Source organism: Galeopterus variegatus, unplaced genomic scaffold, assembly GCF_000696425.1.
Source record: "Galeopterus variegatus unplaced genomic scaffold, G_variegatus-3.0.2 Scaffold3530, whole genome shotgun sequence".
Lineage (NCBI taxonomy): Eukaryota > Metazoa > Chordata > Mammalia > Dermoptera > Cynocephalidae > Galeopterus > Galeopterus variegatus.
Genome location: NW_007729641.1, coordinates 148,550 through 172,365, shown reverse-complemented (window position 1 = coordinate 172,365; position 23,816 = coordinate 148,550). Strand labels below are relative to the sequence as shown.

Below are 23,816 nucleotides of genomic sequence, written 5' to 3'. Positions count from 1 at the left end.
AGACTAAACAGTGTCTTCTGAATGGGGACAGGAAGCGATCGCTGATGTGAATAAACTAAGATTAAGTTTGCCGCACTCTGATGAGAAGCAGACCATGAAGTACACTGCTTCTTGACACTGACTTTTCTTTTCTTTTTTAACCAAAATCATGGACAGTGGTTTCATTTCCACCTCTAACATTTGAGCACCAATTCTGCAATAACCATTGTGGACACAACTGCCACAATGCAGTCCCTGCTCTCTGTCACACTTAACACATGCCTAAAAAAAATACAGTAATTAAGACTATTTTAAGGATTTAAAGTATATTACCAAATAAACTTAGCCATGTATGAATATATCCAAAGTCATACAATTTTATAACTGTCTGCAAGAAAATGTCTGCAGCAAATAATATTACTTCTGAACAAAACTGGAGTAGTTCTAATAAAATTAGAAACACCACAGGTTAACTGTGATAAACAGTCAATTAATACAGTCCTGGCATTCCCATTTAGTATAGGATTATGAACAAATTAAGGTCTAAGGATTTACAGATGACAGTTACCTTGTTACAAAACCCACTAACCTTAATAGAAAACAGATGAGTAGAACAGGATCTCTTCCTCAGAAACTTACTCATGCAGTTTTGGAAGTACAGTCTATAGGAGAGGCAGTATCAGTGTACAGTGGGGAGACGGAATCTATTCAACTGGTAAATTTGATCACAACTGTGTAGGGGGACCTTCACTATCAACTTAGATAAATTAGTTTAAAATGTCAGGAGTGGCTTGAGTTAAAGAAAAATGTTAACTAGAACTTCCTGTCTGAAGATGACAGAAACAATTGTTCCTGCTCCTATACCAAGTTCAACTACAAACTCTTAAAATTACACAAGAAGCACTCAAAGAACTCTGAAAGGTAGAAGAAAGAAACAACACAACAGCAGGATGTCATTGTTCCCCCATGAAATATAGGAAGGAGACCCACCTGTTTCCTGGAACCTGGCAACAGAAGGCAGCCATGAAGGTTCATCCCTCCTTAAACTGAACCTGACTCTGACAACACATGGTGACTGCACCAGCCACCCCTGCCCCACCCACAATGCCCATAATGAATTGAAGAGGAATAGATTCAGAGCTCTGGACAATTAGCAGCCAGTGGAGTTGCTCTTTTTTTCCTTCCTGTAGATGCCAAAGTAACCAGGCAGCTCCTGCAAAGAAGCCCCGCCACAACCAGTGACTTATTCCAGGAAGATGTACATGCATGTGTATGTCACGTTACTCTTCCTGCCTCCTGACCTCCAGGAGAAGCGTGCCCAGGGACTTTGGTCATAGTTCCCATGTGAAAAGCCCACACATTTTAAAATTTGTTCTCAAGAGGCCCGTATTAGTCCATTTCTGTTGTTTATAATAAAATACATGGAAGTGGGTAATTTGTAAGAAAACAGAATTCATCGGTTACAGTTTACAAGCTGGTAAGTCCAAACTTTGGGGAACACAGCTGATGCAGGCTGTAGTGGTGGTGACAGTGCCTCAGGGGTCTCACATGGCAGAAAATGGTGGGGCAGAGAACTTCTCATGTGCTCTTCATTTAAAGCCCTCAGAATCACACCCCTGGCCACCATTATTAATCCATTCACTGTGGCATGGTCCTACAATATAATCACCTACTCAGGGCCCCACCTTTCAATTGTCATAATAGGACTTCCCACCCTTTTTAAGAGTCAGGGGAGGATGGAGAAGCATATGGACTCGGGAAAGCTCACATCTGGGAGAATCTGCTCCCTCATCTCTGACAGAATCATGGAGTCACCCCTTCTGCTGTTGTCACTCTCTGCAGCTCACCTCTTTGTTCTGAGGTTCAGGGTGGATGCTCTGTACACCAAAAAAACAGCAGAGCCCAGCAGGGAAGAGCAGAGAAGTCAAGCATGAGAGAAGAGAAAATGGCAGATGGGTAACTAGGCAACCCGCTTATAGACTGTGTTAAAATAAGCCTCCTGGAAGGCTTGTTCTGACTGCATTAAAAGGAACCCGGTAGGCCAGCTCTGGTCGGGTAATCCTGTTAGTGGCCATCAGCCAATTAGAAAACAAACATAAAAAGACATAAGAAGAGTACTTGCCAAAGACCTCCACCTACAACACATTCCACTTGAGAGTTCACTTTCACTTTTTAAAACTTTTCTTTTTCAATTATCACTAAGAACAAAGCAGAAAAACACAGAAAGAGTAGAAAATACAGTAATGAAATAATCACAATCTCAGTTTAGAAGATGTCCATCACTCATCTCATTGCATTTACTCTACCACTAGAGCTCTAGACAATTCTGCATGACCTTTGACAGGGGAATAGTATTCTACAGCAGAGACAGATCACATACATTTTTTCATCCACTAGTTGATGAATATTTGGATTTCATTTACTTTTCGCTATTATAAATAGTGCTGCTATGAGCATTAACAAGAGTCTTGATGTGGCCACAGATTTTCCCTTTTTTTGTACCTAACTGAAAGTAAAATTTCTAAGTAATATGGTGATTCTATGTATATTCTGAGAAATGGCCCAGTTTTTCAAAGTGGCTGCACTATTTTACATTCTCATTTGCAATATATGACAGTTCTGTGTTCTACACATCTGTCAACACTTGTTACTGTCTACATTACAGCCATTTTGTTGGGTGATAATTATCCTTCTCATGGTTTTGATTTGCATTTCTATGATCATCAACAGTGTTGTGTATATTTCCATGTACTTACTGACAGCTTGCATTATCTTCTTTGTACACGTCTATTAAAAATCTTTGCCCATTGAAAAGACTTTATCTATTGTCTATTATTGACTTTTAAGACATTTTTTGTATATTCTGAAATCTAGACACTATACAGACATATAATTTTAAATACTTTTGCCATTCATTCATATGCCTTTCTATTTTCTTCACGGTATTGTTTAAAAACATGTTTAAAATGTTATCAAGCGCAATTTTTAAAATTTATTTCCTTTTCAAGATTGTGGATTTGGTGTAATATCTAAGAAAATGTTACTTAATTTATAATTACAAGTATTTACTCAAATATTTCTGTAAGAATTTATAGTTCTAGCTACTGAACAGAGTAAGAAATGTTTTACGGTTTTTTTTTTTTTTTGTGTGTGTGTGTATGTGTGTAATTTTAATGAGGGGTCTATCTTCATCTTTTTGCAAGTGGATATACAGTTACCCAGCACGATTTGTTGAAATGACTGTTCTTTCCCCACTGAAATATCTTGGTACCTTTGCCAAAATTAATTTGCCATAATGAACGTGTTTATTACTAGACCTTTAAATGTATCCCATTGACCTACATGAATCTATTCTTATGCTAGTATCATACTGTCTTATTAATGGTAATTTAAGCTAAGATATGTCACTGGGAAGTGTGAGTTGTCCAATTTTTTCCAACATTGTTGTTGAGTATTGTTTTATTTGCATTTTCACTTAAATCTTAGGAACACTGAGCCTGCCACTTTCTGTAAAAAAGTTGGAAATTTAAAGAAATTGCATTAAGTTTTTAGATTTGTGAAATGCTGTATAGTTAACAGTATTAAATATTTTTATACTTAAACACTGAATGTCTTTCCATTTATCAGTTTTTAAAATTTCAACAATGTTTTCCTTTTAATTTTTAGTATAAAGTCTTGTACTTGTTTTGTAAAACTCATTTCTAAAATTTGTTACTCTATTAGGAATGAAATGTTTCTTTTTAAATTTCATTTTTAGATTACTCATTGCTAGTATAAAAAGTACAGTTGAATTTTGCATTTTGACCTTGATAAATTCACTTATGGGCATTAGTATATGTTAGTATCTTACAAATTTCTACATATAACTTTATATCATCTGCAATTAAAGATGATTTTACTTTTTCTGTTCCAATACGGATGGTTTAATTTATTATTTGTGTAATATTTTTGGCTAATTTCTCCAGTTCAAAGTTAAACAAAGGGGTAAAATTGAACATTCCTGTCTTCTTTTCAAACTTTGAGGTTAAAGCACCTAGTCTTTCACTATTGTGTATGATGTCAGGTGTAGGTTTTCTATAGATGCCCTTTCTCAAGTGTAGGAAGTTTTATTCTATTACTAGTTTGCTAGGGATTTTACCACAAATGAGTCCAAAAATATGAGCATACATCAAGTAGTTTGGACATAATTTATATTATATTTTATTTTTCCACAAATTTTATTATCTTCATATACCTGTGGGTATACATCCATAGTCAACCAAGAAAATGTCCATGATATTTAACAAGCTATAAAAAAGCCAGAGTGGCACTTAATGTAAGAAATCCAAATGTAAGTCACTACATTATGCTGTGTACATATTCACAACCCATATTTATGCCAGATTCCACTAAAGAAAATTCCTGTTACATAGAACACTTATCTTCATGAACCCCACACCCATGAGAAGGCTGTTCCGTGCACTGCACCATCCCTGGCATCTGTCCACAGGTGGAGTAGCAGCTCTAGTTATGACAACCACAAACATCCCCAGACATAGGCAAATGTCCTTTGTCAGGCAATATTTCCACTTAACTATTAGCATACAAATTTTTAAAAAAATAGTCTTGTCACTATATTTAACCCTATAAGAAAATTTCATACATACTACATAAGTTGACAGTTTTAGCTTCATTTAAAATTCTGTGCTGTACAAGAAACTTGAAATTTTGTTTAAAGTGTTGACATATTAAAGATATTTATGAAAATTTACTTTATTCTCAGCATTCAATAAGATGTCCCCCTGATAAGGTGTTCCCAATGTGTTGTATTGTTTCTCCCCATAATTTTATTTTTCTATAAATGAACTTTGGGATAAAAAGTGATCACACAGGTTTCTCTCCTACGTGAATCTTCTCATACACAGGAACAGGTAACTTTTCTCATAAACTTCATATAAAGTTAATTAGCTACAGTAAGCTGGATGTGCTGTAGGGCAAACAGATCACACATAAAATGGCTCAACAATTTATTTATTTATCACTTACACAAAGTACAAATAAGAGTTTCAGAATAAAAGTGAGATCATTTCTGCCCTAATCAATTCTTTCTGTCTTAAGTCACAGTGGCCTTCCCCAGCCTATGGCTCCCAACTCCATCCTGGAAGTCATCTGCACTTCAGCTCTAGAGGGCATAAGAAATCAGGAAGTGCATGTACATTTTTTGTTGTTGTTTTTGTTGCCAGGCCAGTAAGTAATGTTAATCACTTGTGTCCATATTCCCCTGAACACAGCTCAGTTACATGGTCATGCACACAATAACAAGAGGCTGAGTATGCATGCTGTCTGTGCAAAAGAGTGTTTTTTTGGAAAATAAATACCCTCTGCTATGCAGGATTTAATCCTTATGTGAGTTCTCTAATGTCTGCTTAGGTGTGACTACTGACAAAAGATGATCCACACTGGTGTATTCAACCAACCATAGATCAAAAATATTTGAAAAATAAATAGTACAATAAAAATTACAGAAAAAACTATATAGTTTTTACATTGTATTCGGTATTACAAGTAATCTAGACATGACATTCATTATACAGCAGAATGTTACACAAACAGTACAATATTTTATAAGTGAGTTCGCTGATGCATCCTGAAGTGTGTTCCTGGTGAAAGGTTTTTCCAATGTGTTACATTCATGGGGCTTTTCCCACATGAATGAGCGCTTAGTAAAATTTGACTTCTGATAGATTTCCTATATTCTTTACACTCATATGGTTTCTCAACTGTATGCATTCTCTGATATACACTTTTTGATTTACTACCAAAAGTTTTCCTGTGTTCTTTACATCATGTGTATCCCCAGCTGTGTGCCAAGGTTTGACTTATGTTTGAAGGTTTTTCCACACACATTATATTCATAGGGTCACTGTGTGAATTCTCTTATGTTTATAGGGGTGTGATTTTTAGGCAGAAAGATTTTCTACATTCTTTACACTCACAAGGTTTCTCACTTGTGCAAGTTCTGTGATGTACACTGAGGTCTGATTTATGATAGATTTTCTGCATTTATTATATTCACATGGTTTCACACCAGTGTGAGTTCTTTAATGTATGCTGAGGTTTGATTTACCGTAGAATTTTCTCTAACATTTTTACATTCATATGGTTTCTCACATGTGTGAATTCTCTGATGCTTGATAAGGTTTGACTTCTGGTGAAAGGTTTTTCCACATTCAATACACGCATAGGGCTTCTTCCCTGTGTGCATCCTCTGATGCCTGCTGAAGCTTGACTTATGTTTAAAGGTTTTTTCACACTTATTACATTCATAGGGTCTTTCTTCTGTGTGAATTTTCTTATGTTTATTGAGGTCTGAATTATGATAGAAAGATTTTCTACATTCTTTACATTCATATGGTTTCTCACCAGTATGAGTTCTGTGGTGTGCACTGAGGTGTGATTTACTGTAGAAAGACTTTCCACAGTCTTTACATTCATATGGTTTCTCACCTGTGTGAATTCTCTGATGCCTGATGAGGTTTGACTGCCAATAAAAGGTTTTTCCACACTCATTACATTCATAGGGCCTCTCCCCTGTGTGAATTTTCTTATGTTTATTGAGGTCTGAGTTATGGTAGAAAGATTTTCTACATTCTTTACATTCATATGGTTTCTTACCTGTGTGAATTCTGTGATGGCTGTCGAGGTTTGACTTCTCATGAAAGGTTTTTCCACATTCACTACATTCATATGGTTTCTTACCTGTGTGAATTCTGTGATGGCTGTCGAGGTTTGACTTCTCATGAAAGGTTTTTCCACATTCACTACATTCATATGGTTTCTCACCTGTGTGAGTTCTCTGATGTACACTGAGGCGTGATTTGCTGTAGAAAGATTTTCTACATTCTTTACATTCATATGGTTTCTTACCTGTGTGAATTCTCAGATGCCTGCTGAGGCTTGACTTCTCATGAAAAGTTTTTCCACATTCACTACATTGATATGGCTTCTCACCTATGTGAGTTCTCTGATGTACACTGAGGTGTGATTTACGGTAGAAAGACTTTCTACATTCTTCACATTCATATGGTTTCTCACCTGTGTGAATTCTGTGATGTACACTGAGATGTGATTGACTGTAGAAAGATTTCCTACATTCTTTACATTCATATGGTTTCTTACCTGTGTGAATTCTCTGATGCCTGCTTAGGCTTGACTTCCTGTGAAAGGCCTTTCCACATTCACAGCATCCATATGGTTTCTCACCTGTATGAATTGCTTGATGTACAACGAGGTGTGATTTACGGTAGAAAGATTTTCTACATTCTTTACATTCATATGGTTTCTCACCTGTGTGAATTCTCTGATGCCTGCTGAGTTTTGACTTCCTTTGAAAGGTTTTTCCACATTCATTACACACATATAGCTTCTCCCCTTTATGAGTCCTCTTATGGACTGTAAGGGGTAATTTCTTCATGAATGATTTATCACATTCACTACAATTACAAGGTTTCTCTGCTGTGTATATTTTCTGATGTTCAGTGAGTTCAGAATTTTTATAGATTTTGTTCCAATATACATCACATTGAAAAGTTTTCTCTAATACTGGAGGTATCTCTTGGGCACAAACAGATGACATATGAAATTCTTTCCCAAAATCAAATTTATAGGATGTCTCTCCCACATGAACCTTCTTGTGTGCCAATAATATTGGCTGTGTGTTGGAGGCTTTCCCTTGTTCACTATACTCAAAAGGCTGCTGCCCATCTTGAAGCTTGGAATGCTGATTAAGCGGCTCACGATGTCTGCACAACTTCCCAGTTATATTATCATCAGATTTCTCTCCAGTGTGCATGCAATCAGGATTTCTAGGAGCAAGTGCATTCCAAGATATGTTAAACACTTTGCACCTCATTCTTGAATAGTTTTCACTATTTATAATCAGATTTGAAGTGTGTTTTGAGCTCAAATATAATGTTTCTTCTGACTCAATTCTCTCCCCAGTTGATGTATTACTGTTGGTAATTACAACATGCCACAAATGTGTATCATGACTTTCTTGTCTTTTCATAATTAGATCTTCGAAAATCTGGACATCTAAAATAAGAAAAAAAAAATAACCATATTGCTTATGGAATGTGCATGTAAAGGGGAAGAAGTTTCTTCATATCCTCGTGGCATATGATTGTATAAAAATGAATAATGTACATTGGTTTTATAAGTATATGTTTTTCCTACATACTACCTTACTGTAATAAATTATATTAATATATTTTCTTTTTTTTTTTCTTTTTTCTTTTTTTTTGTCTTTTTCCATGTCCGGCAACGGATCGCAACCCTCAGTGTCGCCCCCGTACCGGACCAGGACTGGCAACGGGATCGCAACCCTTGGCGTTGCCCCCGCGCCTCGCTCAGCCAGTGAGCAGGAACCGGTCTGCATGTGGGATCCGAACCCTCGGCGGGAGCGCCGCCGCGCTTCCCAAGCGGCGCACTATCACAGTGCGCCACCGGGCCGGCCCATATTAATATATTTTCTAATGTTCCATCACAGGTTTTCTTTTTGGTTTCTCTATTTTTATTTCATAAGAAAATATTTGGTAAAATCTTCACATACTACCTAGTCATAGTTTTCAGCCAAGTGCTTATCACCTGCCATTTGTTTACTGTTCTCCATTTTATTCTTGTAACAACAGTGAGTAGCACACAGTGCTCTTTTTCTTGTTTTCCTTTGAAAGTGGTAATGTTTTCCTGAATCAACTACTTTCAAGATCCGAAGGAAGCCAATGTTCTGTTCCTTAAAAAGAAATTTTGCTTAGGTTCGGGATTTTGCTCCTATGTTTGTTTACTTTTCTTTCTTCCCTAGGAAATGGCTATAGGTATGCGGGGATTTTTCAAATAAAAAATCTTCATTTCCCTACTCTAGACAAAGACAGCTTCCTACAACTTTCTCATTTAACCTCGCTGCCTCTTCTAAAGCTCCATTCTACCACTCTGGGAACCCCCTTTCTGTACGCCTAAAACATTTGGTTTTCAACCCAGGCTGTGCCCACAATCTTTGAAAATTTTTTTCTAGTTGCTTCTGAGGTCAACTTGCATTCTCCCCCCCCCCATTTTCCGGCGCACAAAGCTCTGCATTATAATTCACTGCTTTTGGAGGCTTTTATTTTGTGCATTGAAGTTTCAGCTGTCTCCTACTTTCATAAAATATATAATCTTGTCTCCATTTTTTATTGTTTTTGTTGTTTTAGAATAACTTTCACAAAGAGAAGGGGAAAATGCTAACTTCAAATCCATTCTCCCCTAAAATACAAAACAAAACTAAACATAAAAAACACCTGAGCCCCTCAACATAAAACCCTTGGTTCTCCTGAGCTTGGGACCCACAATCTCCTGATTCTCCTTTCAAGTCCAGTAGCTCCTTTCCAGGCTCCTATGCTGTGTTCTAAGCTTCATGATTTCTGATTCATAGAACAAAAGGCTCATTTCTCAATTTCTTTGCTCATTTTCTTATCAACTCCCTAGGTAACCTCCTCTATGTCTTCAAATATCACCTTTAAAACACCAATTTCTAAATTTGTACCTCCAATAGTGATGTCCACTCTAAACTCTAGATTTTATACTTGGGCATGTATTAAATGTCAAATTTGGAACAGTTGATTTGACACTATGCCAAAGTAAACACTTAATAATCTTCCTAAAATTGCCTTTGCTGAACTTCCTTCCTAAATTCTCAGTACCCATTTTTCTGTCTCACTCTGGTTACATATTCCTCATGATTCCAGTACAACTACTTAACATATATTATCTTCATTTCTCACTCATCATAACGTAAAGTTTTTGTGAGAGACATTATCCAGATCAATGCTGTTTTAAGTACAACTATAAAATTAACAGTGCTTAAAACCTGTTTAATTAAGATGGGTTTAAAAACAAATATGTGTATAAATAAATGTGTGTGCTACAGTTTAAATGTTCCCCTAAAACTCATACTGAAGCTTGATCATCATTGTAACAGTGTTATGAGGATGGGAAATCTAACTACAATATCTGAAAGGTGAGGCCTTTGAAGATTATTAGATAGTGAAGGCTATGCCCTCAAGAATGGATTAATCTATTCATGGAATAATGGGTTTATGGTTTAATGGGTTATCAGGGGGTAGATTGGTGGCTTTACACAGCATGTGGACATATTTCTGCTACTCTCACCTTGTGATACCCTGCACCACCTGTGGACAAGCATGAAGACCCTCATCAGATGAGACCCCTCAACCTTGGACTTCTCAGCCTATGTAACAATAAAAATTAAATTTTGTTTCCTTATAAATTACCCAGTTTCAGGTATTCAATTACTTACAAGCAAAGCCAAAAAAAAAAAAAAACAAACAAACAAACAAAAAAATCCCAAACAAAAGAACCCCAAAACAAAATAAAACAAAAACAAAAACAACCCCCTCCCCAAAAACATGGAATAAAAGAGTAAGGAAAAATGTCCATGATAACAGAGAAAAAGAGAGTTACCAAGAATACTGATAAAGATCACAGGAAAGTAAAAGATCTACAAACAGAAAGGTAGAGAATAGATTTGGGGAAGTATATAAAATATACATTAAAATAAAAGGTGGGTATACAAGTGTAAGAACCCTCTTTGGAGATTATACAATGCGTGAGTTTCTAAGTAGGCCAGCAGTTGTCAGGTCTGAAGCCAAGCAAACATATTGGTAAAAAAAGCTGAACATGACCAACATCTATTGGGCTTTACTCTTCCCAGCATCAGTAACCAGTATGCACCGACCTTTTAGACTCTGATTTGGGGATTCTTCTATCATACATGGCTCTGCTTCTTGCTCCAACTTGAAGATCACCTCAGGTTTGGTAATGCAGTGCCCTTTAATGAAAAATACCAGAGGATTTTGCAAAATTGCTAAGTCAGGTCCTTGGAAGGGTGACAACAGTTCATCCTAAGATGCTATAAAATGATGGGACCAATTTGAACCTCTCACTAGAGAAGGATGACATTCACATTCTTTATGGAATAAAATGTTACCTAAATAGCATTAAATCTTTTAAGTGTTTCCCATATTCACCCTAAAAGAATAAAGTGTTGCTCCTGACACAGACATTTCACTCACCCAATGACACCAGGTTTCTGTAGGTCTCTAGCATCACATCCCTGTACAAAGTCCTCTGACCGTCATCAAGGTCCTGCCACTCCTCCCAGGTGAAGTCCACAGCAACATCCTCAAAAGACACCAACCCCTGTAAAAGCACATTTCTCCTCAACTCAAGTCATCAGCCCTGGTTCACAAAACAGAAATCTAGGAGTTCCCAATTCTGTGTGTGAGTGTTTCATATTTATCTTACAAAAAGTACAGCTTCTTTGTATTCCATAATATGTGATGGAGTTTGGATGTGTTGTCCCGTCCAATACTCATGTGGAAATTTAATCTCTAATGTGGCAGTGTTGGAAACTGATTGAGTCATGGGGGTGGATCCCTCATGAATGGATTAATGCTCTCCTTGGGGGAGGGGAGATTAATGAGTGAGTTCTCAGTCTATTAGTTCCACGAGAGCTCGTTGCTTAAAAAGACCCTGGCACCTTCTCTCTCTCTCTTGCTTACTCTCTCACCATGTGATCTGCTTGTACCCACTGGCTCCCTGCCACTTTCCGCCATGAGTAGAAGTAGCCTGAGGCCCGTGCCAGATGCAGCTGTCTCAGAATCATAAGCCAAATAAACCTCTTTTTCTGTATAAATTACCCCGTCTCAGGTATTTCTGTTACAGCAACACAAAACGGACTAAAACAATATGGAAGAAAAAGAAATCACACCAGGAATATTCTGCAACTGTAATAATTTATTAATTACAAACAATAATATTACAAAGCTACTTTACACATCTAGAACCATCCTTCTACTACAGATAAAAATATGAATAAAATTCTAGTCATACAAGGAGCCTATGATCTGGTAAGAAGACATAAGTATAAATTCACATCTGAAAAAAAATGTGTTGGATGAACTAATTTAGACCCAAGTTCAATATAGACTGAGGTAAGAAAGAATGTGTATTAGTCTGTTTTTGAGTTGCTACAACAGAAATATCCGAGACTGGGTAATTTATAAAGAAAAGAGGTTTGTTTGACTTACGATTCTGAGACAGCTGCATCTGGCATGGGCCTCAGGCTGCTTCTACTCATGGTGAAAAGCAGCATGCAGTCACTGGGTGCAAGCAGATCACATGGCAAGAGGAAGCAAGAGAGAAAGAGGGGAGGGGTCAGGGTCTATTAAACAACCAGCTCTCGTGGGAACTAATAGAGAACTCACTCATTAATCCCCCTTCCCCCAGGGAGAGCATTAATCCATTCATGAGGGATCGGCCCCCATGACCCAAACTGCCCCATTGGAGATCAGATTTCCATGAGTTCTGGGAGGACAATACATCCAAACTCGATCAGAATGAGAAAATATAATTCTATTTTGTATTCAGTTTGCTCCACTGAAATGCTAAAGATGCTTAGCCCTTCCATGAAAAGGATGTGTTCTTATAAATATGATAAAACAGCAAATGTCCAGTCAGAAGGGCACAAAAAACAAACACCATATTAATTTGCCCTAAACCAAACACCAAAAAGCTTATTCACTCATTGATTTTAAATTACTTGAAAACTAAAAGCATATGCCAAACATTTCCAAATTTTCTTTCTACATGCAAAAAAAAAAAAAAAAAATGTCTGTGTCCACCCCAGGGTGAACAGTGCCACTTTTCAAACTAAGGGGTGTAAATAATGAGGTCCTGTAAGAACAGGTAAGTTACATAACCAGATTTGCTTTTAACAGTCATCCACTAGAAGGAAAATGGTTCAGGTGTTTAAGGGAGAGTCAGAGGGGAAGAAAACAGAGTAACAGATGACCACCTACATCAGGACACAAAACACTAGGCATACCAAAGAGGGAAGCAATCCTTTAAAAGGGAAAAAAGAAAAGGAAGGAAAAGCAGGAACAGAACGTGGCTCTAATTTGCAGTGCAGAGAATAAAAATAAGTTTTTTGGGTTTTTTTTGTTTGTTTGTTTGTTTGTTTTTCCTTTTTGTCTTTTTTACTGACCGGTAACGGGATAGCAACCCGCAGTGTCGCGCCCATACTGGGGACCGGCAACGGGATCGCAACCCTCGGTGTTGCGCCCGTACTGGAAACAGGCAACGGGATTGCAACCCTCGGTGTCACGCCCACACCGCGCTCAGCCAGTGATGCGGAACCGGTCTGCACATGGGATCCGAACCCTCGGCGGGAGCGCCGCCGCGCTCCCAAGCGGTGCACTCTCCAGTGCGCCACCGGGCCGGCCCTAAAAATAAGTTTTATTCCCAGGATATCTACATGATCGCAGCTACATAGGGACCAGCATTGTAAAGTAAAATTGGGAAAATGGGGGAAAAAAACTATAAAGGCAGAAGTAACACAGACTTGAACACATTATATTTAAAATATCTGTAAAAATGTCCAGATGGCAATAAGATGTATAATTTCAGTGTTTAGGACAGATACCTAAGCTGATAATAAAGACTTAGAAAATATCAGAATTTCAATGATACCTTTTGACATCAGAGTTAATGCAAATATAACATTAAATTTAAAAAAAATAGTAGGGAATCTGTAGAAACACTAATATATAAAAATAGAAGAAGAGAAATAGACTGTGAAGACCAGGAAAAATTTTTCTGAATTTATTTCATGAAAGCTTAGTATTAAGAAGTCTACCAACATTGATCAATTTCATAGCTGTATGAAGCAAAATCCTTTGATTATCTACATAGACATTAAGAAGGTACTTTTAGAAATACATTCTGGGTTTCTATTTTTGCACACAAAGAAAGAAAAAAGCTTGGAAATCATCACTCCATCGTAACAATAAATATAAAGCTGAAGAGACTGAAAAATCAACAAATTGCTTTGGAACCATAAGAGACAAAAGGACACAGAGCAAACTGCTGACCTGAAGATTAGCGAGGCAGACAGTCAAATGTAGAGTCATGGCTTACAGGAGCAGAGACTTACTCTGCTTTATTGGAAACCACCATGGGAACCAGTGTAAAAGCAGGAAAACTTGAACTGTGACTGACAGATTGATGGAGGCTCAGTGTAGACAACTCTGAGGGTTAAAACTCCAGGAGATCCAGTCATTTCACAGTACTGAGAAATTCACCATCAAAAGCTTGAATAAGTTCCTACAGTTAATACAAAAAAATCTCCCCCCCCCGACTTTCACCTGTGAGAAAGAAAAAGGCTAAGCATTTTTAAATATGCCAAAAAACTCTGTTGTTTATTCATTACCTACTCTAAGATATACTGTTATACCCAAACAGACTAAGACAGCGCCTCCTTCTCCACATACCACTACATTAATGAATGCATATTTAGAATACTTTCTTTTCTCTAGTACATCATGTCTGGCTATAAAAAAAAAAATACAAGGCATTTTAAAAGACAAAAAATAAAGAAACACAGCTGGAAGTGACAGAGCGAGCATCAGAAAAAGACATGACTAGGATGTTAAAATGATCAGACGGTGTAAGCTCAGGATTCAAATGGATAAAGCAGGAAGTATTCAAGAACAGTTGGGCAATGTAAGCAGAGGTAAAAGTCCTAAGAAAAAAACAAAACAAACCAAAAACAATACTGCAGATCAAAAACACTGTAATTTAAATGAAGAATGTTTTCAATTGGCTTATTAGTGGACTTAACAAGACTGAAAAAAGAATCTCAGAGCTTGAAAATAAATCAATGGAAACTTCAAAAACTGAAAAGCAAAAAGACCAAAGACAGAGAAGAATAGAACATAATACCAAGGACTGTGGGAAAACTACAAAAGTTTCCTATAACACAAAGTACCACAGAATAATGAGAATACCAGAAAAAAACAGAGAAAGAAACAGAAGGAAAATTTGAAAGAATAATACCTGAGAACTTCCACAAATTAATATCAGACACCAAACCAAAGATCCAGAAAGCTTAGAGAATACCAACCAAGATAAATGCCAAAAATCTCCACCTAAGCATATCATTTTTAAACCACAGAAAATCAAAGATTAAAAAAAATTTGAAAAAAGGCTAGATAATGGGAAAAAACCATCTTACCTATAGAGGAACAAAGATAAGAATTACATCTAAAATCTGCTCAAAATCCATACAAGCAAGAAGTAGATGAAATGAAATACTCCAAGTGTTGAGAGAAGAAGCCCACCTACAGTTCTGTACCCTGAAAATCATCCTTCAAAAGAGAAGGAGAGATAAAGTTTTTCTTACACAAATAAAAATTAAGGACACCAGCTGCCAGTATAGTTGTCTTGCAAGAAATGTTAAAAGAATTTCTACAGATAAAAAAAAAAAAAAGATACAGGTCAGAAATTTGGATTGACATAAAGAAAGAAAGAACATTACAGAAGAAATAAGTGGAGGTAAAATAAATGCTTTCATTTTTCTTATCCTTAATTGATCTAACAGATAACAGGTTATATCCAATAATAGTAGTAACAATGTACAAAATTATGAATGCTATTACAGACACATACCCATGTAGTTATGTAAGCTTACGTATAAGTAAAATGAAATGACAAAAATGATATGAGAAACAGGAGGATGACAGAAAGAAAATGGAATTATTTTGTTGTAAGAAGCAAATCACACAACCTGTAAAGTGGTATACTGTCACTTGAAAGTGGACTTGAATTAGTTGTAAATGTATATTACAAATTTTAGGGTAAGTATAAAAAACAAATAAAGGGCCGACCCCGTGGCTCACTCAGGAGAGTGCAGCACTGGGAGCGCCGAGGCCACAGGTTCGGATCCTATATAGGGATGGCCGGTGTGCTCACTGGCTGAGCGCGGTGCGGGCGACACCACTCCAAGGGTTGCGATCCCCTTACCAGTCACAAAAAAATAAAAAATAAAAAACACTTTAAAAAAGTACAACTGTGGGCCGGCCCGGTGGTGCACTGGAGAGTGCGCCGCTTGAGAGTGCGGCGGCGCTCCCGCCGAGGGTTTGGATCCCATGTGGAGACCGGTTCCCACTCACTGGCTGAGCGCGGTGCGGGCACAACACCGAGGGTTGCGATCCCGTTGCCGGTCCCCGGTACAGGCGCGACACCGACGGTTGCGATCCCATTACCAGTCAGTAAAAAAGACAAAAAGGAAAAAAAAAAAGTACAACTGTAAAAATAAAAGCTCAGAAAGCAGAGAAAATATAATCATACATAAAATGGTCTATTAATGCCACAAAAGGCTGAAAAAGAGTATAAGACAAGTAGACAGAAATAATTAAGATCAGACTAAACTAACTGAAATAGAAACCCCAAAAATGATATAAAAGATCAATGAAACAAAAAGTTGCTCTTTTCTGAGAAGATAAACAAAATTGACAGGCCATTAGCTAGGCTAACTAAACAAAAAAAAAAGAGAGAGAGAAGATGCAAATAAAAATTAGAAATAAAAAAGGAGATATTATAACTGAAGCCTCACAAATACAAAGAATCATTAGAGACTACTATAAACAACTATATGCTAACAAATTTGAAAATCTGGAGGAAATGGATAAATTTCTGGACACAAACTACCAAGACTGAACCAAAAAGACATAAAAAAAAAATATGAACAGACCAATAACAATCAAAGAGATTGAAGCTGTAATCAGTGGTGTCCCAACAAAGAAAAGCCTAGGACTGGATGGCTCCACTGCAGAATTCTACCAAACCTTTAAACCAATTCTTTACAAACTATTACAAAAATTTGAAACAGATGCCATTCTCCCAAAACTCATTCTTTGAGGCAAACATCACCCTGATACAAAAACCAGACAAACATACAAAAACAAAAAGTAAGACTACAGGCCAATATCTTTGATTAATATAGATGTAAAAATTCTCAATAAAATATTAGCTAGTAGAATACAGCAATACATACTCAAAATTATACATCATGATCAAGTGGAATTCAATCCAGGGATGCAAGGTTGGTCCAACACATGCAAGTCAAGAAATGTGGTATACCATATCAACAGAATCAAAGACAAAAACTACATGATCATCTCTATAGATGCTGATAAAGTATTTGAGAAAATTCAGCATTCACTCATGATAAAGACTATAAATTACATACAAAAGGAAAGTATCTCAACACAATTAGAGCCATATATGACAAACCCACTGCTAATATCACCCTGAATGGGGAAAAGTTGAAAGCTTTTGTCTTAAGAACAAGAACAAGACAAGGATGCCCACTCTCACCACTCCTATTCAACATAGTATAGGAAGTACTAGCCAGAGCGAACAAGAAAGACAAGGAAATAAAGGGCATCCAGATTGAAAAAGATGAAGTCAAACTGTCCTTGTTTGCAGATGACATGATCCTATATATAGAACAGCCTAAAGACTCGACAAAAAAACTCTTGAGTTGATAAATGATTTCAGCAAAGTTGTAGGATGCAAAGTCAACACACAAAAATCAGTAGCATTTTTATACTGCAACAATAAACTAGCAAAAAAAAAAGCAAGCCTGTTTCAGTAGTCATCAAAAAAATGAAATACCTAGGAATAAAGTTAACCAAGGATATGAAAAATCTCTACAATGAGAACTACAAATCACTTTTGAGAGAAATTAAAGAGGATACAAGAAGATGGAAAGATATCCCATGCTTTTGGATTGGAAAAATCAAAATTGTGAAAATGTCCAAACTACCCAAAGTGATCTACAGATTCAATGCAATCCCCACCAAAATTCCAATGACATTCTTCTCAGAAATGGAAAAAAATCTAACATTTATATGGAATAACAAAAGACCACAAAGAGCCAAAGCCATCCGGAACAAAAAAATATATAACGCCGGAGTCATATCCCTTCCTGGCTTTAAACTATAGTACAAAGCTACAGTAACCAAAATAGCATCATACTGGCAGAAAAACAGACACATGGACCAATGGAACAGAATAGAGAATCCAGAAATCAACCCATACCCCTACAGCTATCTGATCTTTGACAAAGGCTCCAAGAGCACACACTGGGGAAGAGAGTGCCTTTTCAGTAAATGGTGCTGGGAAAATTGGACATCAATATTTAGAAGAATAAAACTAGACCCATACATCTCAAATACCCAAATCAACTCAAAATAGATTAAAGAATTAAATATACACCCTGAAACAATAAAACTCCTAAAAGAAAAAATAGGGGAAACACTTCAGGAAGTAGGATTGGACACAGACTTTATGAATATGACCCCAAAGGCACAGGCAACTAAAGGAAAAATAAACAAATGGGATTGTATCAAACTAAAAAGCTTCTGCACAGCAAAAGAAAAAATTAACAGAGTGAAAAGACAACCAACAGAGTCAGAGAAAATATTTGCAAAATATACACCTGACAAAGGATTAATATCCAGAATATACAAGGAACTCAAACAGCTTAACAGCAAAAAACCCCAAGAAAACCCAAAAGAAACAAAATAACCCAATTAAAAAATGGGCAAAAGAGGTGAATAGGCATTTCTCAAAGGATGATATATGAATGGCCAACAGAAACATGAAAAAATGCTCAACATCACTCAGCATTCAGTAATTACAAATCAAAACCACCTTAAGATACCACCTCACTCCAGTTAGGATGGCTAATATCCAATAGACTGAGCATAATAAATGCTGGTGAGGATACAGAGAAAAAGGAACAGTTGTATACTGTTGGTGGGACTGCAAAATGGTGCAGACATTACAGAAAATGGTATGGATGTTCCTCAAACAATTACAGATAGATCTACCATATGTCCCAGCTATCCCACTGCCAGGTATATACCCAAAGGAATGGAAATTCTGTTGAAGATATACTTGTACTCCCAAGTTTACTGCAGCACTATTTACAATAGGCAAGAGTTTGAACCAGAATAAATGCCCTTCATCAGATGAGTGGATAAGGAAAAATGTGTTATATCTACAAAACGGAATACTACTCTGCTGTAAAAAGAATGAAATACTACCATTCACAGCAACATGGGCAGAGTTAGAGAAAATTATATTTAGTGAAATAAGCCAGGCACAGAAAGAGAAATACCACATGTTCTCACTTACATGTGGGAGCTAATAAAAATAAATAAATAAATATACAAACAAATAAATGGGGTAAATGGGGAGTGGGAAAAAAGAAGACACAACAATCACAACAATTCCTTGAACTTCTTAAGATAAGTGAACAGATATGATGTTGATGGGGGATGGGGAAAAAAGAGGAGGAAAAAGGAGAAATTGGTAAAGCGACATGAAAATCAACCTTACTGTACATTGATAATTTTTTTAAAATGCAACAATAAATTTGCCAACCTGATTTGATCACTATGGATTGAATGCATGTATTGAAATATAGCTCTGTACCAAATAAATATGTATAATCAATAAGTATCAATTAAAAATTTTTTAAAGATTAAAAATTAATATGAACAAACAAATGAGAAAAGGAAAATGAAAAAACAGCAGAAGACAAAAGTTAAGAGTATCAAACAGGAGAAATAAATAGAAAAGAATAACAAACATGGTAGGTATTAATCCAACTATATCAATGATCCCTTTGAACATCAATGGTCTAATGAACCAAATAAAAGACCGAGATTGTCAGACACTATCAAAATATAAGTCCTGACTATGTGTTGTCTACAAGAAACCCACATTAAATATAAAGACACATACGAATTCAAAGTAAATGGATGGAGAAAAATATACAATGCTACCACTAAATAAAAGAAAGCAGGAGTCATCACATTTATTTCAGACACAGAAGACTTCAAAGCAAGGAAAGTTATCAGGGATAAAAAGAGGTATTATGTCAAGATATAGAGGCTAATTCTTCAAGATAACAATTCTTAGTGAGTATGTGCCTGACAAAAGGTTGTTCAAATACACGAGGCAAAAAACAATAGGACTGCAAAAAGAAACAGATGAATACAGCATTACAACTGAAGACCTCAACACCCTCTATCAAATATCAACTAACTTAAAAGGCAGAAAATCAGTAAAGACATAGTTAAACTCAACAACATGATCTCAATATAATTGATATCTATAGACTACTTCACTGAAAAACAAGAGAGACAATATTTTCAATCTCACATAACATAATTACCAATGGAGAACAAATTCTGGGTCATAAAACATACTTTAACGTATTTAGAAAAAGTAGAAATCATACATTGTATGTTCTTAGATACCAAAGAAACCAGCAACAACACAATAACTGAAAGATTCCCAAATGAAGTGGGAGTAAACAACAAACTCTAAATAATGCCTGGGTCAAAGAAAAAATGCTAAAGATAAATTTGAAAATATTTAACTAAATAAAAATGAAAACATTATCAAAATTAATGGGATACATAGGTACATGAAAATATGCTCAACATCACTAGTCATCAGGGAAATGCAAATTGAGATATCATTGCGATATCACACTGAGATATCATCTCACCACAGTTAGACTGGCTATAATAAAAAAGAATAAGAATAAAAAATGCTGGTGAAGATGTGCTCATCACATTGTGAGGGAATGCTCCTACACTGTTGGTGGGACCGTAAATTAGTACAACCACTATGGAAAACAGTATGGAGGTTTCTCAAACAACTACAGATAGATCCTCCATATGATCCAGCAATCCCACTTCTGGGTATACACCAAGAATGGAAATCATGTCGAAGGGATACCTGTACTCCCGTGTTCATCACAGCTCTGTTTACAACAGCCAAGACATGGAACCAACCTAAATGTCCATTGATGGATGACTGGATAAGGAAACTGTGGTATATACACCATGGAATCCTACTCTGCCACAAAAAAGAATGAAATTCTCCCATTCACAACAACATGGATGAGCTTGGAGAAACACGTTGAATGAAATAAGCAAAGCATAGAGGAATAAATACTGCATGTACTCACTCATAAGTGGGAGCTAAGAGATAAAGAAGAAAGGAAAGAAAGACCACAGTAATGTGTTGGACTTGCAGAGGGAGGGAACATACCTAGGGATACAAAGTAGAATGGGGAAGGGGGATGGGGAGGGATGTTGGGGATAACTGAGGGGATAGTTGGGTCAAGGACACGGGGTATAATCACAATTTGTGGTAACTGACATGCTACCAGTATGGATCTGGCTATCACATCTTAGGCACGAGTGGTGACAATTTGCCTGTACCCCATGAATTTTCATAACTAATAAAAACAAAACATTGAAAAAGAAAATAGCCATAAACTGAAAGGGGTTGTAGAACAAAGGGAGTATATTTTAAAATAAATAAATAAATATAAAGACATAGTTCACACTAAAAAAAAATAAAAATAGGCTTAGGAGGAATACCACATACAATAAAGAGAAAAATCAACAAACTAGAACCTGTGAATGTGTACAATGGCACTTTTAACTTAGCCTATTGACTGGAAGAAAGTAACATAAGTGACAGCCATTTGATGATGTCAACATCATGAGATACAGGTATTCAAAATAAACTCACACATAAGCAAATAATCAATGCATAAGAAACTGGGGCAAAGCGCATGAAGGTAATGAAAATCAGCATAACTATGTATAAAAGGAATGCACAATTCCATCTCATTTTCTTATCATACCATGCACATCCCCAAATTTACTGTGTTTTTAATTTTACTGTATTTTTAGAAAGAGAGAAACACACATATATTATTGATTCTTTCAGTTAAGTGTCTGAACAGTGCTTGGAAAGTAGACATGATAATTTTTTATTACTCTAGGCAAAACATGCACACATACCCTATGTACCTCTCATCTTGCTGTTTATTTGTATTTCTCAAAATAGCCTTTAAAATGAACCAGTAGATATAAGTTAATGTTTCACTGAGTTTGTGGGGCCACCTCTAGTGAATTAATCTAGCCTAAAGAGAAAGAAGGGACTTGTGGGAGCCACAATTTATAGTCAGATGTTCCAAGGACCTGGACTTGCAACTGGCTTCTGAAGTGGGGAAAGTATTGGGACCTGAGCAATTCCTATGGGATCTGAAACTACCTCTAGGTAGACAGTGCCAAAACAGGTTTGAATTAGAGAAACACCTAGCCAGTGTTTGCAGGAGAACTGTTTGCTTGCTTACTGTGTGGAGAGAAATCCTCACATATCTGGTATCAGAAGTGTGTTGTGAGAGTATAGTAGGAGAAACTGGGTGATTTTTCCCTACTCATCCTCACTGATATTTATATAGTGCAATCTGGAGCTGCTATGAGTGAATGTGTCCAATAGTTCATGTGTTGGAAACTTGATCCCTATTAGAACAGTGTTAAGTGGGTGGGAAATCCAATTATGATACTTGAAAGGTGGGGCCTTTAAGAGGTGACTGGATTGTGATAACTATGCCCTGGTGAATAGATTAATCCACTCCCGGAATAATGGATTAATGGTTTAGTGGGTTATCATGGTTATACACTGGTGGCTTTGTATGAAGAGCACATAAAAGTGTTCTTGCCATTATGGCCATGTGTTAACCTGCATTGCCACAGGACTTTCTACAGAGCCCCCACAAAGAAGAAGGCCCTCACCAGATGTGCCCCCTAAACACTGGACTTCCCAGCCTCCAAAATAGTAAAAAAATAATCTCTTTTCTTTATATGTTACCCAGTTTTAAGTACAGTTATATAACAAAAACCAGACTAACACAGGAGCACTCACCAAGACAGAGCACACACTGACCTATAAAATAAATCTCAAGACTGAAATCTTATAAAATATGCTCTCTGACCACAATTGAATTAAATTAGAAACAAAGGACAAAAATACATCCAAAAAGTCTCAAATATTTGAAAATTACATGATACGCTTTGAAATAATGTGCGAGTCAAAGAAGTGTTCAGACGAAAAACTACATCAAGTTTGGAACAAACATATTTTAACAATGACATTTCTGGTAGATTAAAGGAGGCCACGACTTTTTTCCAACTACTCCAACTGTGATGGAAACTAATTCCCCTTGAACCTTGCCTGATTTTAGTTGTTTGGCCAAGAGAATGTGGTAAAACTGTCATTTTGGGACTATGAAGACTGAGCTACAAGAAGTCCTGCAGCTGCACTAGTGCCTCTTGGAATGTTAATTAGGGGGAAAAACAGTCTGCATGTAAGAAAGGCAACTACTCTCAGACCACCCAGGTGGGGAAGGACACGGAAAGCCTGTGAGTAGGTCTGCTCATCGACAGACCCCGGGAGTCTCCAGCAGCACCCACTGCACCCCCAGTGAGCCTTCTGGGACACCAGCCCAGCTGTGCTTTCACATAATCCTTCCCAGTCACTAACTTACCACACTTGAAGTATTAACAAATTGTTTTAAGGTGCCTAGTTTGGGACATTTTTTTTATGCAAAATTCTGAAACAGGATTTGGTGCCTGGAAATGAGGTGCTGTGGTGATTAAAAAAAAAAAAAAAAGCTACAATATGTGGCACTGACTGTGAGACCAAGCAGAAGCTCGACTTCAAGCAGAGGGTCTGTGCCAGCTGGAAGGGTGTGAAGACCCTTGGTAAGGGCCCGAAGGACAGTGACAAAAACGGCATTAGAAAGTGGAGAAAAAGGCATGTATGACATTGTTGCCTCCTGAAACATGGAAAACTGAAAGGGCATCTCACCATTCCAGGGGTCTGCCAAAGGAGATTTCTGGAAAGAAAGAGGAAAGTGCTGCCTGGCCTTGCCTCTTGCCATAGAGGAAATATGACAGAAGAGAGATGAACTGAAATAAGATGTTCAACTTTCTTTTTTTTTTTTTTTTTTTTTTTTTTTTGTCTTTTTCCGTGTCTGGCAACGGATCGCAACCCTCAGTTAATTTTTTATTACTCTACGC

At 36.8% G+C, this 23,816-nt stretch overlaps 1 protein-coding gene across 1 annotated transcript in view; it reads right to left on the bottom strand.

The window, feature by feature from the left end:
• Positions 1-4,155: 4,155 nt before the first annotated feature.
• The window catches only part of LOC103600976 (zinc finger protein 345-like), a 28,750-nt gene continuing 9,089 nt past the window's right edge, over positions 4,156-23,816 (bottom strand). The window contains 4 exon segments of the mRNA XM_008585342.1: positions 4,156-6,106; positions 6,109-8,052; positions 10,748-10,840; positions 11,085-11,211. Of these exon segments, the coding sequence (XP_008583564.1) occupies positions 6,060-6,106; positions 6,109-8,052; positions 10,748-10,840; positions 11,085-11,211 (2,211 nt within the window). The 3' untranslated portion in view covers positions 4,156-6,059.